The sequence below is a fragment of the Balaenoptera borealis genome (genome assembly GCF_965194805.1).
Source record: "Balaenoptera borealis genome assembly, chromosome: 1".
In the NCBI taxonomy this organism is placed as follows: Eukaryota; Metazoa; Chordata; class Mammalia; order Artiodactyla; family Balaenopteridae; genus Balaenoptera; species Balaenoptera borealis.
Genome location: NC_138860.1, coordinates 32,937,466 through 32,955,029, shown reverse-complemented (window position 1 = coordinate 32,955,029; position 17,564 = coordinate 32,937,466). Strand labels below are relative to the sequence as shown.

The 17,564-nt window shown below is 46.8% G+C and overlaps 1 protein-coding gene and 1 long non-coding RNA gene across 2 annotated transcripts in view; both read right to left on the bottom strand.

Moving 5' to 3' along the window:
• Positions 1 to 17,564, bottom strand: part of LOC309609433 — a 258,292-nt gene that overhangs the window by 62,861 nt on the left and 177,867 nt on the right. The window lies entirely within an intron of this gene.
• Positions 161 to 17,184, bottom strand: AVPR1B (arginine vasopressin receptor 1B). Its single transcript, XM_082350878.1, has 3 exons — positions 16,498 to 17,184; positions 12,549 to 16,411; positions 161 to 8,783 (listed from the first exon to the last, which is right to left on the bottom strand). The coding sequence occupies exons 2-3, from the start codon at positions 13,495 to 13,497 to the stop codon at positions 8,455 to 8,457; spliced, it is 1,278 nt and encodes a 425-aa protein (XP_082207004.1). The 5' UTR covers positions 13,498 to 16,411; positions 16,498 to 17,184; the 3' UTR covers positions 161 to 8,454.

The following is a 17,564-nucleotide window of genomic DNA, read 5'->3' as shown; positions in this document are numbered from 1 at the left end:
AAGAAGTGGCTATATATATACATATACACATGTATACGTATATACGTGTATATATATTGTAAATGATATATCCAGTAAGGGAGATATCCATATATCTCCCTTACTGGATATATCACTTGCAAATTTCTTCTCCCATTCAGTAGACAGTCTTTTTTTAAAAATAAATTTATTTATTAATTAATTTATTTAATTTTTGGCTGCGTTGGGTCTTTGTTGCTGCGCATGGGCTTTCTCTAGCTGTGGTGAGCGGGGGCTACTCTTTGTTGTGGTGCGTAGGCTTCTCATTGTGGTGGCTTCTCTCGTTGTGGAGCACGGGCTCTAGGCGTGCGGGCTTCAGTAGTTGCAGCACGTGGGCTCAGTAGTTGTGGCTCACGGACTCTAGACCCCAGGCACAGTAGTTGTGGCACACAGGCTTAGTTGCTCCGTGGCATATGGGATCATCCCAGACCAGGGTTCGAACCTGTGTCTCCTGCATTGGCAGGCGGATTCTTAACCACTGCGCCACCAGGGATGTCCCAGTAGACAGTCTTTTCATTGATAGTTTCCTTCATGGTACAAAAACGTTTAATTTGACGTAGTCCCAATTGTTTATTTTTGCTTTTTTTTCCCTTGCCTGAGGTGACATATCCAAGAAAAATGTTACTAAGACCAATGTCAAAATGTGTACTGCCTATGTTTTCTTCTAGATGTTTTATGGTGTCAGGCCTTGCATTTAAGACTTTAGTCCACTTTGAATTTATTTTTGTGCCTGGTGTGAGAAAGTAGTCCAGTGTGATTCTTGTGCATGTAGCTGTGCAGTTTTCCCAACACCATTTATTGAAGAGGCTTTCCTTTCCCCATTTTATATTCTTGCCTTTTTTGTCATAGGCTAACCCACACTTCATATGTGTGGGTTCATTTCTGGACTCTCTATTCCAGGGGTCCCCAACCCCCAGGTCGCAGACTGGTACGGCAGACTGGTACCGGTCTGTGGCCTGTTAGGAACCGGGCCACACAGCAGGAGGTGAGCAGCGGGCGAGCAAGGAAGCTTCACCTGCTGCTTGCTCCCCATTGCTCACATTACCACCTGAATCATCGCTTGCATTACCGTCTGAACCATTGCTCACATTACTGCCTCAAACATTGCCCCCATTGCTCGCATTACTGCCTGAACCATCCTCCCACCCCTGTCCATGGAAAAATTGTCTTCCATGAAACTGGTCCCTGGTGCCAAAAGGGTTGGGTACTGCTGTTCTATTCTGTTCCATTGATCTATGTGTCTGCTTTTGTGGCAGTACCACACTGTTTTGATTACTGTAGCTTTGTATTATAGTTTGAAATCAGGGAGTGTGATATTTCCAGGTTTGTTCTTCTTTCTCAAGATTGTTTTGGCTATTCAGGGTCTTTTATGCTTCCATACAAATTTTAGAATTATTTGTTCTAGCTCTGTGAAAAATGCCATTGGTATTTTGATAGAGATGGCACTGAGTCTGTAGATTGCCTTGGGTAGTATGGTCATTTTAACAATATTATTTCTTTTTTTTTTTTAAATAAATTTATTTATTTAATTTTTGGCTGCGTTGGGTCTTTGTTACTGCATGCAGGCTTTCTCTAGTTGCAGCAAGCAGGGGCTACTCTTCGTTGCAGTGCACAGGCTTCTCACTGCGGTGGCTTCTCTTGTTGCGGAGCATGGGCTCTAGGCACACAGGCTTCAGTAGTTGTGGCACACAGGCTTAGTTGCTCCGTGGCATGTGGGGTCTTCCCAGACCAGGGCTTGAACCCGTGTCCCCTGTATTGGTAGGCAGATTCTTAACCACTGCGCCCCCAGGGAAGTCCCTAACAATATTATTTCTTTCAATCCATGAGCACAGTATATTTTTCCATCTGTTTGTGTCATCTTCAATTTCTTTCATTAGTGTCTTATAGTTTTCCAAGTACAGGTCTTTTACTTCCGTAGTTATATTTATTTCTAGATATTTTATTATTTTTGATACAATTGTAAATGGGATTATTTTCTTAATTTTTCTTTCTGATAGTTTGTTGTTAGTGTATAGAAATGCAACCAATTTCTGCATACTAATTTTGTATCCTGCAACTTTTCCAAATTCATTGATGAGCTCTAGTAGTTTTTTGGTGGCATCTTTAAGATTTTCCATGTGTAGTATCATGTCATCTGCAAACAGTGACAGTTTTACTTCTTCCTTTCCAATTTGGATTCCTTTTATTTCTTTTTCTGGTCTAATTGCTGTGGCTAGGACTTCCAATACTACTTTGGTTAGAAGTGTTGAGAGTGGGCATCCTTGTCTTGTTTCAGATCTTAGAGGAAATGCTTTCAGCTTTTCAGCATTGAGCATGATGTTAGCTGTGGGCTTATCATATATGGTCATTATTATGTTGAGATATGTTCCTTCTATAACCACTTTGTTGAGAATTTTTGTCATAAAGGAATGTTAAATTTTGTCAAAAGCCTTTTCTATATCCATTGAGATGATCAAATGACTTTTATTCTTCAATTCATTAATGTGGTGTATCACATAATTTGTGGATATTGAAAAATCCTTGCACCCCTGAAATAAATTTCACTTGACCACGATGTGTGATCTTTCTAATGTATTGTTAGATTAGGTTTGCTAGCATTTTATTGAGGAGTTTTTCATCTATGTCCATTGGTGATATTGGCCTGTAATTTACTTTTTTTGTGATATCTTTGTCTGGTTTTGGTATCAGAGTGCGGCTGGCCTTGTAGCATGAGTTTGGAAGCATTCCTTTCTCTGCAAATAATTTGAGAAGGATAAGCATTAATTCTTCTCTAAATGTTTAATAGAATTCACCTGTGAAGATGTCTGGTCCTGGACTTTTGTTTGTTAGGAGTTTTTTAAATTACTGATTCAATTTCATTACTGGTGATTGGTCTGTTCATATTTTCTATTTCTTCTTGATTCAGTCATGGGAGAGTGTACATCTCTAGGAATTTGTCCATTTCTTCTAGGTTGTCCATTTTATTAGCATATAATTGTAGTAATCTCTTTTGATCCTTTATATTGCTGTGGTGTCGTTTATAACTTCTTTTTTCATTTCTGATTTTATTTATTTGGGCCTTCTCTCTCTTTTTTCTTGACGAGCCTGGCTAAAGGTTTATCAGTTTTGTTGAAGCTTTTCTTAATGGGGAAAAAGAGATTCTACTGATTAGAGAGGCAGAATGAAGACTAACCACTACCAAAGTCAACAACAATGACACCATCTTTGCAAACAGAAATAAAACCCTACTTTTTATTGATCTCTTCTAAAAAGAAAAAAAAAAAAAAAAAGAGAATTCAAGAGTGTGCTGAAGAGATTCAGCAACAACACACCCAAGAGAGACTGGGCAGAGATACTGCTGAGATAGTTCCCATACCAGGAGAGGGGACAACTGCAGTAGCATGGACAGAGCACCTGCTTTCTGCAGAATTCTGGATAGGCCCTGGGAGTTAGGAGGATCAAACACAAAAATAAGACTTGAGCATGTGGATGGGGTCAAGGCATGTATGACCTAGTTGTGGGGACAGGCAAGAACATGTACAAAACAACATGTGACAAGGGAGAATTAACACAGAGCAATGAAACCAGAGCTCATCAATGTTTAAGTAGATTGAGTATAAGAATGTTAAGATCAGATGGGCCTAATCAGAAAGAAACATCTCAGAGGGAGGTGGTTTCTCACCTCAGTTTAGGAAGAAGGATGGACAATTGATGGATGGGAGAAGAGGCAGAAGGAAAGGGAGCAGGCCTGACGCAATGGAGGGACTCAATAAATTCTCCAGGGACTGACCTGAACTGAACTCAGAAGCAGTGATGATACTTGGGAGCAGGATGTTGATGTCAGAGAAAACAGAGACAAGAATGCCACTGACCACCTGATTAAGGTCAATAGTGAACTTCTGCTATGATTGGCTTCAAAAGTATGACTTTCACGGCAGGTAAGTATATCATAGAGGTTAACATTAGCACTCACCCCAGTTGCTTATAAGGGGAAGGCATTCTTGGCAACTGCTGTTTAAGAATAGAGTTGAAAGTGTGACTCCAAGTGACTTACAGAGGTTTGACTGACCATCAATGGTGCAGATGACTTAGATGACCTGATAAGTGAAGAGGAGGACTGATTTCACATCCTAAAGAGCTTGGGCCAATAAGCTGATGACTGGGGCCAGCTAACAATATGACCTGATCCTCATTGCTAGCCATGTTACTAGAAATAAAATGGCTTTTTGTTTGTGATACCTCTGTGAGCTTAAAGGGTTAGCTGCTTAAATCCGTATAAATGGTTGCCTGTACGAGTAATCACCATTTGAGGAGCACAGCTTCTGGTACAATGAAGTCACTCTCTCCCATGTTGTATGTCATCAGAACCTCCAGGGAAGAATCATGCTGCCCCACTCTGGGCTCCTCTGTGGATAAAGACTGGATAAAATCTCTCCAAAACTATCTTATACCTAGGTACTGATAAACTGATTTGCTACTGGCAACCAGTAGAAAGTTGATTACATGCCAATGATGAACTGGGAATACACAGTAGACTAGAGTAAATGTGATCTGTCTTCCATGAATTTTTATTCTAAAGGAGCAAGCATCCAATGCTCACCATAGAACTGAAGCAGAATTCCATGAGGGACACTAACTTATTGGCCAGCAAGACCCACAGGGTGAGGAGGTATTTTATGCTCAACATCAGTGGGATATTTGCTCTCAGATCAGGACAGTCTTCCTGGTCCAGAGGGGCCTCAAGAGGCCTTCTTACCCAAGCCCCTGGCCTCTAAACTAAACACATTATAATTTCATCATTGAGGTCCTCTACCTCCCTCATACACTCACCCTTTCAGGAAGGAATTTCTATACTCAGGCCCTTACCCTGCAGAAGAAACCTCTTGTTCTTTGCCCCTCCTTGCCAAATACATCCTCTGTGAACTTAGATGAAAAGAACTGCACGTCCAAGTATCTCAACAGAGCTGGTCAAATGAGAGATCAAGACTCTAGAACTTGAGGGAAAGTTAGTATGGCATAAGAACTGGAAGACCCATGTGACTTTCCCAGTAGGTCCCTGTGGGTCATTACTGCTTCAGACACACTTTCAGCTCCACACTGCCACCATGTGGCCCCAGGGCAAATCCCAGGTCACTCTTGTCTCCTTTTCCCTCTTAAGTGAATGTAAGGGTACCAAGAAGGTGGCTCCCCGCCCCTCAACCTTCCCCTTGGCCCTGTCCTGTTCAAGGAGATCACAATTTTATTTTAGCTTACATATTCCATTGTCATTGCTCATAGGAAACAAAGATGCCCAGAAATCTCCTGGTTATTAAGTAGTTGTATTGGTCAATTTCAACCACATGTCTGGGTTCTGGACCCAGGAGTGAGTTGCTGTGGCCTAGGCTGAGGCTATAGCCCCTCGATAGATAAAATACCTATTTACATACAAAACACAGAGTCATCTGCAAAATTACTGGCCTATACCAAACAACATAAAAAACCATTCTGAGAAATGCCCACAGTCAAGCAATTAACCTCCTCCTTCCATCTTCTGCCCTGCCCACCCCCCAGACCCCTGCTCCCACATGGGTTCCATGTGACTGAAGTACTGTATTTCACAGAGTCCACAGGAAGGCATAAACATTTTACAAAATTGCTCAGCCCAGGGACAGTATCGCTCAGTTTTTCCTGGGGTGAGCTGTCAGAAATGAGATTGACCCAGAGAGCACGGGACCTCCTTCTTGCTTCCCACAAGGCCCACCTCCCTGGACCCTAACCAAGGCCCTGGCACTGGCTCTGAATGCCTGTGAGAGCTTCCTACAGGGACTGCAAAAGCCATCATTCATAGATCCAGACAGGATCCTGCCATTTCCTTCAGGAGCCTCCTGGAATAGGCTCCTGAAGCCCCCAGCCCAGTGTCCAGCTGTTCCCCACTGGCCTCATCATAGGACAGCACTAGCTTTCTGGAAAAGGTCAATTGCAGTCTTTCCATGGGAGGAAGAGGGAGGGCCCCAAACCACCACCACAAGTAAATCCGCCCTCATGTGATGCAAAGCTGGAAATATAATAGTGGGATTATGTGCTACTCTTTGCTATAGAAGGTAGAGTAGGCATGGAAGGGGCTCTAGCCAATCTTGATTCCAGGTCTCTTCTCGCCTCCCTACTATAGAGTCTCCTGGGCCCAGTGCCCTGGAAGTCACCCACTGGATGCAATCCCGAGCCAGGCCACTATCTTCTCTAACGTCAGTAGAGTGTTGTATAGTCTACAGCCTCACATCCGTGCCCTCCCAACAAGGCGGGCATCGTTATTTCTATTTAACAAATGAGGTGCCTGTTGCTCAGAGAAATTGGATAACTTGCCCAAGTTCAAACAGGTAGAAAAGAGGTGAGATCAGGACTCAAACCCAGGTTTGGGGGTACAAGGCCGGTATCCCTTGTACCTCCCAGTCATCGTGATGAGCAAAGATTTACTTAGTACCTCCTATGGGCACCAGGGTCAGGAACTGTGGTCTGAAGTGGAAGCAGAGGAAGGAGCAACTTCAACAGCTCACGCTGGCATGGGAGGCTCCTCAGCCCAGCTCCATCAGGACAGATGGACAGGGAAGAAGTGGTTGGATGTCAGGGACTGACATTAGCAACAGGGTGCAGTGAAGAGAGACAGTGGGTTCCCACATCCACCTTGAGCCTTGGTCTCATTAGGGTTCTGTGTCCCGCTCTCCACTTCTCTAGTATTGAAGGGCTGGGGTGCTTTGTTCACTCACAACACTCAGCTTAGGTTCTTTTCTTTTAAGGAAGCCTAATGAGACTTCTTAGAGGTAAGTGGCCTCTTAAAGAAGTGTATCCCCAAAGCCACAGTCACTCCTCAAAACTTCCCTAGGAGTGGAGGGCAGAGAGTGACTGCTCCCTAGAGCGCTCTCAGGAGCTCTTAATTATATCAGCAATCCCTACATTAGTAGGGGTTCATTCATGTGTTTAGTATAGTTCAAGAGTTTACAAACCACCTGCACACACACAGTCCTATTTGACCCTCATAATGAAGAAAGCAAGGCCATTGGTGGTGGCATGGTGGTAGAACCAGGACCCAGTTCTCCTGACTTCAGCTGATGGTCTTTCCACCATCAAGACCATCGCTTTGATTAGAACCAGAATCATGGTGGGGAGATTATCCCATGGGGGATAATGAGGAGCAGGACAAAGCCTCAGATTCTATCTGCCAGGCTCTCTTGGCATCAGCATCACAGAACTGAGGGCAAAAGCGGAGAGTACGGCCAAGACAGGAACCAAAGTCACCAGAATTGAGTCAAAGGGCATAAATGTCATTGTCATGAAAATATAACAATTCTTCCAGAGCCTATTGGTTAGAACGTCCTTAGAGAATGCTTCTCCAGTCTTGCAAAGTCATGAAAGTTTCAATCTGGGAAACACCTTAGAGATCAACTCTGTTCTACAGGTGAGGAGCTGAGGCCCAGAGAGGGAGGTGACTTGCCCAAGGTCATACAGATACCCCACGGCAGAGCCGAGTTTCCAGTCCTGGGCTCCTGATTTGATCACGGCAAGCATGTGATTCGTGTGGAAGCTTTGAAGAGCCTCAAACAAATCCAGAGCCATGATTAAGTCACACTTTCTCAAAGGATGTCTCCTCTGTGCATCCCCAAGAGGCAGGAGCCATGTGGACCCCTTGAGGGGAGGAGGGAGAGCGACCAATCCCTGCTGCCTCCGAGGCTTCCTCCCACTCGGAATTTTATTGTGACCGTTTTCATCTCCTCCTTTCCTCACTCTTTCTTCTCACGCTCACCCCCCGTTGGTCATTCCACTGAGAATATGCAATACTTTGCCCCGTCACCCACCCTAACTCTAAACGAGGTGCGTGGGCAGAAGAGAAGTAGCGCTTGCAGAGTTTTTACCAGTTACCAGGTGTTGTGCTAACCCTGCATTTCCCTTCGGTAGACAGGTGGGCATAGCAGGCGAAGCCCTCACACCTATTCACTTTCTTCATTAAACAATCCTCTCTCTGCCAAAAAAAAACCCAAAAAACAAAAACTCAGGATGCAAACAGGGTCCTTCTCGCAGGTTTTCACTCCTTCCCTCTCCTGGTTGAACTGGGATGCACTAGTCAGGTTAGGATGGGACAAACCAGATAGGAGACCAGCCTCTGAGTCCCTGCTGCCTGTGGACCCCCAGACAGGACAGCCCTAGGCCTTTCAGATCTGGGGCACCACATCTACCACACGTGTGGTTCCCAGACACCCTGTGAATATGGCAGGATCAGGGAAGCAGACAGTCTGCTTCTCCCTGACTCCCAGCATGTGAGATTGGTAGCAAACGACGGCAGCTGTGTAACCAAGAGTAGGAGCAGCCATTCTGGCCTCCTCGCCCTGCCTCAAACTGGGCTCCCCTAACTCCAGCCCTGTGCTCCCAGCACTTACACCCAGTGCTGAGATGGGTAGAGGCCCTCTGCCACACTCTGGGGAGCGTTCCCTAAAAGATGCTGGTCTCGGTGATGGTGTCCCTGTCCACCTGCTCTTCGCCCTTCAGTGGGTCTTCGGGCCCCGGCCTCTGGCTGAGTCTGGGGCTGAGGCTGAGGGTGGGGAGGACACTGGAGCAGGTCAGAAGCATGGCGCGGCGGCTGGATGGGCTGCCGCTGGAGAGCTGCCTGCACATCCTGGGCCCCGGCCCCCCGCAGCAGGCCAGACGGCAGAGGGAACGCGGCCACAGGTGGCCGTTGAAGCCCATGTAGATCCAGGGGTTGCAGCAGCTGCTGAGGTTGCCCAAAAGCATGGAGATGGTGAAAGACACATTGGTTGAATCTGCCGAGAGAGAAGCACAAGAATTTCAGAGCTTGAAGGGACCTGGGAGAGAGTCCCGGTCCCTACTGAATGGAGAAGGAAATTGAATCCCAGAGAGGACCTGGGACTCACGTGGGGTTCTGTAATTAGAAAGGAACAAAGCTGGGGCATGAACCTGGGACTCCTGACTCCAGAGTCTTGCCTCACTGATTTATTTGTTCGTTTTGAACTACAGGGTGACGACAGGATCCGAGGCTTGCTCTGAGTTGACTTTTAGAGGTGCAAACATAGTCCGGGACAGGACCGGCCCAAATAGGAGACACTGTCTTTGTTCCAAAACCTCGATCTTGAATCCCCTAATGGATGTACAGCTAGGATGAAGCAACTTCTATAAAACATACAGGAAAAATAACCATGATTCTAGCCAGGTTCAGGCACACCTCCATCCCCACTTATGTCATAGATTCGGGTGCACATTGCCTCCCGAATTCTGTCCTCCTTGACCCCTAGGGGTCAGTCCCAGTCATTCTGTCATTCAGTCATTTTGCATGTGAGTATCGACTGTGCCAGGTCAGTGATAGGGACCTGGCAGGGCGATCAGTGGAGCCTGACAGCCCTACAGGTCCCATGATGTCATCTCCAACTGTGCACCTTCTAGGTACAGGGCGTCCAGGCATCCCGTTCCAGACCAGTACTTGTTCTCTGTCATCAGAAATTACATCCAAAGAATGCACCATCCTTGGCGGGTGGGGGAGCTAATTTCTCTCTTGGGCAGTCAAAATGTGAGAGTTCAAAGACTCTGATAAGATTTCTTCCAGATACAATACTCTTTCTGAAAATGGAATGAAACTTCTCATGACAACAGGAAAGCTGCTGGGATGGGCCCCGTCCTCCTGCTAGATGCACCACGGCTACAGCTATGGCGTGGGTTGCATACTGAGTTACCCTGCTCTTCAGTGGAGGCTGTAGAATCACTGAGCACAATGCTTAAGCTGCAAGGAACCTTAGAGGTGGAATCACCAAATACAACGTCAGAGCTGGAAGGAACCTTAAGGGTTACGGCATAGACTTGAACCTAGGTCTTCCCTCTTCAAAGCAGCCATCCTGCACCCTGCCACCATTTCAACCAACAAACTCAAAGGCAAAGCTCAAGTGCCTGCTCTGTAAAGCACCATGAAATCTTCCCATACCCAGATTTCTCGTGCGCCTCTCCCGAGGGTATGCTCTCCAGTGCGGTACTCATAGCCCAAGAGAAGGGAAGATACAGGGTCAGAATGTTTGAGAGAAGGCTTGAATCATAGAGTTAGGAAGCTGAAGGCACCTGGGCCTGGATGGGCAGGTCTAGGGCACAGAAGTGAGGGCAAGGAGGGAGCATCTGTAAGTGGAGGAGGGACCATCTTCAGCAACAAGCACAGCCTCCTTCAGGCTTGTCTGGGTTCTGGCCTGCTCCCCAGTTAACTTAATACCCAGGGGCTGCAGAAGACTTGGGAAGTTGCTTTGGCTAAGGGGTGGTATTCATCCTGTCTGCTCCATCGACATATATATGTAGTGCCTAGACTAGGCCAGAGACTTAGGGGTTCCAGAAGTTTCTTCACTTGGGAAGCATCTGTTTGATGTGGCCCTGTCTGAGCCAGGCCCAGTGCAGCGGCTGGAGATGGGCCCGGAGCACTGGAGTCTGCAGAGGCTTCACCTCTCAGCCCCCGAGGGCAGATCCACTGCTAGTCCTGGCCAGCTGCTGCACTGCATTCTGACGGAAGCTCAGCCGACAGTCGGGGGCAGGGCCAAGGGCAAGGGTACGGACAGCTTCTCACCAAAGACTCAGGGACAGGCGGCCAGGAGGCTAGTTTGCTGTGGAGGGAAACTGAGTGTACTGGAAAGTAAGTCTAAAGTAATGAATGTCAGCCCGACTCAGAGGTCCCAGAGGGCTTCCAGTTTTCTGAGGGAGCACATTTTCTGAGGGATACTTAGTTCCTGTACTTCATACTCAGTGAGGCTCTTGGTAAGTGGTAAGTCACTGTATACATGGGTCTCTGGGACAGGCTGATGATGACAGTGAGTACAGCAGGCGAGCAGGAAAGCCTGCACTGGCTGAACGGCAGGATCCCCATCTTCTTGTAGGTTCCTTGGTAAAGGGGTGAATGGCCTTCTCACCCCTGGTGCCATCAGCTCAGCTGTGATTGTTGGGAATAAAGCCATGCCACGGTTAAAGCTTGGCCCATGAAGACCTTGATTACATTCCTGGCTCCATCTCTTACTAGCAGTGGCACTTCAGACCAGTTATTTCACCTCTCTGAGTCTCAGGTTACTCAGATGTAGAGAAGGTCACCCCGAAGTAGCACGAGGCCTGAATGTGTTTGGCACTAGAAAGCCCTCCTTCCTTCTATTCTGTGCTTGACTAGAGCAGGGAGGTCCCTACAGGTGGTTAGGATTAATACGCTCATTGCTTTAAGGGTAATTTATAAATAGTCTCTGGTCCAGATTGGTGTCTGAAAGGTGGTTAAGAAGGGGTATGACGGGACTGTGAGAGTTCAGTATTGCTGTCACACTTCTCTCACAGAGTTGTGTTAACAACATGAACAGCCTTCCACTTACTTCATCTCTCCAGAAAAACAAAGCATTTGGCTTAAGTGTGTCCTAGGATGTGCAAAATGAGATTAGAAACAAAAGCACAGGGAAGGGGGACCACTCCCTAAGAGCTGGTAGGAAGTGATAGCCAGGGTCTGCTGGCCAGTGAACCCTCGGGAAGCTTCCAGAGGAAACTGTGCACAGGGCTTCCCTAGGGCAGTCACATGCTGCACCCATTATATACCCCGAGCTGTGCATAAGATGTGATGCACTGCAGAGGACACAGTCACCCCTCTTCACAGACTTGTCTCCCACTTAGGGGAGCAGGAACAGATGTCTTTGAATACCTCTCTCCAACATTTTGGGTGCCCAGACACCGCGTCTACCTTTCTGAGGACAAGTTCACCCCCAAATGGCCTGACCATCTGGCAGTGTCTAAAACTTAGGAGGCTGCCATCTACCTCACTCCAAAAAATGACCAGAACAAGGCCTTCTATGTGCCAACCGGAACACAGTCCCATTTTGTTTTTCACGTAGGAGGAAGGGCCCTCTCCTCATCACTTTCAGAGCCAGGGTTATGGGGGCGTGGGGGGCAGGAGGATGTAGTTGAGGGAAAAAACGAGGAGGCACCAGGTTTGGGTCCTACTTTTCACTTTGCTGTGTGGCCTTGGGCAAGTCATGTTTTCTCTCTGAGCCTCTGCTTTCTCATTAGCAAGACAAAAGTGTTGAACTTGAAATTTCAGGGTTGTGCACCAAGGCTAATTCATTGAAAGTGGCTGTTGAGAAGGAGTTCAACATCATGTTCAGTTGCAGGGGGGAAGAGTGCTGAGAGATGTAGTTCATGGGCCACAAATTGCCATCCTGGATGGAATCATTTGAAAATCCCTTTCAAACATCTAGCAAACTGCGAGTTGCTCGGCCAAATCTACTAATGGTCATATATTTTTAGGGCCAAATAGTATTTTAAAATGTTTACATTAGTTACCAAAATTTTAAAATATGGAAATTCACGCAAAAGATACTCACATGGCATCTTTTGGCTGGAAGGGAGTTGCAGCTGTCCCTTTTTACATGGGACAGGCACCATCTTTCCTAACTGCTTCACTTATTTGTTACCTATGTGGCCTTGTGAGCCATTGTGACCCTGTCCTAATACTCTTGTGCTCTCCTCTCCGCATTTTTCCACCTCATGCTCCCACACCACCCCTCACCAGACCACACACTTGCCTTCATCAGGGGCATTCTCGTCCCACACAGACCACATCTGGACGCTGAAGAAAGGCGCCCAGCAGGCGATGTAGGCCAGCACAATGACGAAGGTCATCTTCACAGTCCGGATCTTGGCCCGTGAGATGGTGCTGGTGCTGCTGACCCGGGATGGCAGCCCCCGTGTGGCTGCAGCTGGTGCAGAAGGAGGTGAGGGCCGGTTCCAAGTCCTCCAACCCCCTCCTTCTACCTTCCAGGCCCCGGTCTTGACTTTTAGGTTCTTACAGATTTCATGGCAGATGAGGCTGTAGCAGGCCGTGAGCATGGCCACAGGCAGGATGAAGATGGCCAGGGTGGTCCAGGTGATGTAGGCCCGTGGCCCCCAAGGAAAGCGGAAGTCTGCCCAGCAGTCCAGCACTCCAGAGCCCTGGATCACCTCTCGTAAAGAAAAAATGAAGACTTGAGGGAGGCTGAGGATGGCAGCCAGCAGCCAAGGAGCTGCAATGAGAGGGTAGGTGGACCGGCTGGGCTGCTGGAGGCTGCACAGGGGGTGACAAACGGCCAGGTAGCGGTCAAGCGTCATGGCCAGCAGCATGTAGGTGGAGGCGAACATGCTGAGCACCTGCAGGTACTTGATGGCCCGGCAGAGGGGGTCGGGGCCCTGGAAGCGGTAGGTGATGTCCCACAGCAGCTGGGGCAGCACCTGGAAGAGCGCCACGCCCAGGTCCGTCAGGGCCAGGTGCAGCACGAACAGGTGCATGCGGGAGCGCTTGCGGCCGGGCTGCCCCACCGTCAGCAGCACAGTCAGGTTGCCCCCTGTCGCCAGCACCAGGACAGTGGCCAGGACGCCGATCTCCACCTTGGCCAGTTCCTCATCCCGGCCCAGCCAGGGTGTGGTGGCATTGGGGACAGAGAGGGTGCTCCCGGGCGTGGGGCTGGTGATCCAAGGAGGCCCAGGATCCATGGTGGAAGTTTCTGGGAGGGAACGGGAGGAAGGAGAGGGATGGATGGAGAGTGTGAGTGTGAGTGGAGAGGTTGGTTGAAGGAGATGGAGTGGGGAGGGGAAGTTTTAAGATGGAAAAAAGGAGAAGGTTGGGGATGACCGGGAAAAGGCTGAAACTGGGTGGAAATCGTTAAGAAGATGGGGGTAGAGAAGACGATGGAGAATGAGATAAGGAAGGAGAAGATGCTGATCCCAGAGAGGGGAGGGGGAACCCAGGAGCGAAGGGAAGGAGGGGTCAGGGAGGCAAGGTGTCAGGAAAGGAAGAATGGATGAGGCTGTGCACGGTGAGGCCTCTGGAAGGGAAAGAAGGCTGGGGCAGCTGGCACCACTCCCAAATCCACCCCAAATTCACTCTCTCCAAACTTTTCTGGAAGCGGAAAGCGGATGTCCCTAAGCCTGCTTGGAGGCGCGCTCCCGGCCATCGGTGTCGCCCACCGGCCTGGAAGCCCCAGCCGAGCCCACGCGCCCCGGCCGGCGTGCGGCGACCAGCGGCAGCTGGAGCGCAGCGGCTCGGCCGAGCGAGTTTTATGCTCTAGCGCAGCCCGAGCGCAGCGGCCCCTCGGCGCGCCGGTTGGCTCCTGCAGAGGAGGGCGGGGTGACACCCACAGGAGGAAGGACCGAGAGCCTGGGTGGAGGGGTGGGGGTAGGTGTCGGGGGAGGGTCCTGGAGGAGGGACAGAGGGGCGGTGGACCAGGGACAGGGAGCCAGAGAAGCGGACGAGGCGAGCAAGCGCTCACCAGCCGGCGCGACCCACGGACCCTCAGACGGACAGATAACCTCATCTTGGCTCGCACCTGGAACCCCCGGACTGTCTCCCGAGACAGGTGCACACCCGGGGGACGGGTGGTGGCCACCCACCTATGTGGGGACTCCAAGGCTGCCTGCTCTGTTGGGTCCCTGAACGGGGCTCCCCGTTAGCCCAGAACGGTCCAAAATCTGCAGGGGTGGCCAGGTGGGCGAGGCAGGGCCCCAGACGGAGCCCTCGGCCCTTGGGGGTGACGTCTGACCACAGACTCTGGTGGAGACTTGGAGCCATAAAGGGGGGGAAGAAAATGCGAGGATGTGTTTGGAGAGGGGTCAGTGGTGGTGACGGGAGAGAGGTGGGGGTGGGAGCAGTTAGACCTGGAGTCCTGGGCTTCAGGGGAAGGTTTAACCCCCAGCCTCCCCCGGAGTCTTTCACCAGCAGTAGCCTCAAGGCAGTTAACCACCCTGTGAGGTAGAAGACTGAGGCCGCATAAGTCATGTGACTTGCTCTAGAAGATCACAGAACTAGTAAAGCAGTAGAGGCAGGACTAGACCCAGCGTAGTGTGCTTTTCCCAGAGCAGCCTTGACTAACAGCCAGTGTGTGAGAGGCACTGGAGCAATAAAAATAGACCCCCAGGGCCCAGAGGAAGCTTAGAACTCAGCGGAGAAAGTAGTGCGTGGTAGTGGTTGTGGAATTCACTTTGTTTTTAGTACACATAGGAGGTGGATTGTTGGGACTCTCCAGAGCAGATTAGAAGTGCCTTAGGAGTGACGATGGCATCGTCTACCACCCTCAGAAAGGCCAGGACCCATCATCGTACCAGAGGTCCCCTTGTCTTGCCTTATAATCAAACCAGACCCCCATTTACAGTGTCATCCACCCACCCACACACCCAATTAACATCACTTTTTGAAGAGTCTCTGTCCTGAACAGCCCACACATTCATCTCCACTTCATCCCACTCCACAGTTCAAACACTCACCATTTCTCACCTAAAATACCCTAGCATCCTCCTCTTGTGCTCTGCAGCCCAAGCCCCAACTTCTCAAGGATTTTGCTCTTTATGAATAATTATCTTAAGTCTCTCTACTGGATCACTCCCATCGGCAGGCAAACAAACTCTACTGCTGAGCATTTAAAAAACATATATATAACCCACCTCAGTCACTGGACCCCGACCTCCAGCTGTTATAATCTCTTCCCCTTGACGGCAAAACTCAAAAGGGCTGTCATTTCTTGATGTATTCATTTAAAATTATATATATTTAAACATATGTTTTAAAATGTTACATATTGCATAAGTGATATCATACTACATATACTATTCTGGAACTTGCTTTTTAAATTCTACTTTATTTTTGAGATCAGTCCATGATAATAATAGGTCTAGTTTATTCACATTCGAGTATGTGAATATAAAACATTTTATTTATTCAGTGCCCTATTTTTATAGTTTAGGTTATTTCCAGCGGTTTTTTTTTCTATTTATTTTTTAATACTGCAATGAACATTCTTATATATGTGTCTTTGTGTTCGTGTGTGAGAATTTCTCTCAGGTGTACATAGAGAAGTATATGCTTGATATCAATATTGTTGTGTCATACAATGTATGAATTTTCAATTTGATAGGACCATATCTTAAATCTTAAATATTTTATCTCTAAATTTGTTCTACTGATTTATTCTCCCCCCCAGCTGCATTTGAGTTTCTCATCATCCTCACAGCCAGACTTTTTAATTTTCACCTATCTGATAAGTATAAAATAGCATCTCATGTTGCTTTTAGTTTCTATTTCTCTGATTACTAAGTATTTTGAGTGTCTTGCCATGTATTTATTTACTGTTTGGATTTCCTCTTCTGTGAGTTGTTCATATCCTCTGCACAATTTTTTATTAGGTAGTTTTTCTTATCAGTTTGTAGGAAATCTCTATATGTTCTGATATGAATCTTTTATGTATTCTGAGACGTTGCAGATATCTTCTCTAACCTGTCACTTATCTTTTAATTTTATTTATGGGGTCATTTGTTACAAAGAAAGTTTAAATTTTAATGAAATCAATATTTTCTTTTATCATTTCTGCTTTTTGTGTCTATCTCAAGGACAGAGATCCCGTATTTTTTTCTAACACTTTTAACATTTGTTTTTCACTTTTATCATTTCTGCTTTTTGTGTCTATCTCAAGGACAGAGATATCCCGTATTTTTTTCTAACACTTTTAACATTTGTTTTTCACTATTTAGGTCTTTAATCCATTCAGAATTCATTTTGGGTATCTGTGAGGTAAGAATCTAACTTCGTTTTTTTTTTTTTTTTCCCACATGGCAAACCAAGTACTCAATTTATTGAGTACTCCATCATTTCCCACTGTCAGCTGTATAATATATTGAGTTTCAAAATATGTATAGGGCTATTTCTGGGGTCTCTGGTCTGTTGCATTGTTTTATTTTTCTGTCCCTGCTCTAATATTTCACTGTTTTAGGTACTAAAGCTTTATAATAAACCTTAATATATAGTAAAAAGCAAGCCTCCCTTTTGCTCTTATTTTCAAAATGGTTTTCACCAGTTTGAAATTGTGAAGTTTGGTATCAGTTTGTCTAGTTCCACAAAAATTTCTGTTGAGCTTTTGGTTAAAAGCATTGAATTTTGAGAATAATTTGGGGGAGAACTGACATATTTATGATTTTATTCAGATCTATTTTTATGTCCTTCAGTAATATTTTATACTTTTCTTCATAAATGTTTTCCAAACTTTTGATAGATTCATTCCCATATACCTAACAATTTCTGTTACCATTATACATAGAATGTTGTTCCATCACATTTTCTAATAACTAATTAGTTATTGCCAGTATTTGGGAACAACATTGATTTTTGTAACTTGCTCTTAAATTCAGCACATTCCTCTTCCCTCTCAGTCCCCAGCAACCACTATTTGTTTTCTATCTGTATGATTTTCCCATTCTGAACATTTTAGGTAAATGAAATCATACAATATGTGGCCTTTGTGTCTGGCTTCTCTCTCTTAGCGTAATGTTTTCAAGGTTCATCCGTGAACCTTGTATGTATCATTACTTTATTCCTTTTTATGACTGAATAATATTCCATTGTATGAATATACCACATTTTATTTACCCGTTCATCAGCTGATGGGCATTTAGTTTATTTCCTCTTTTTGGCTACTATGAATAATACTGCTATGAACATTCATGTATAAGTTTTTGTGTGGACATATGTTGTCAGTTCTCTGGGGTATACACCTAGAAATGGAATTGCTGGGTCG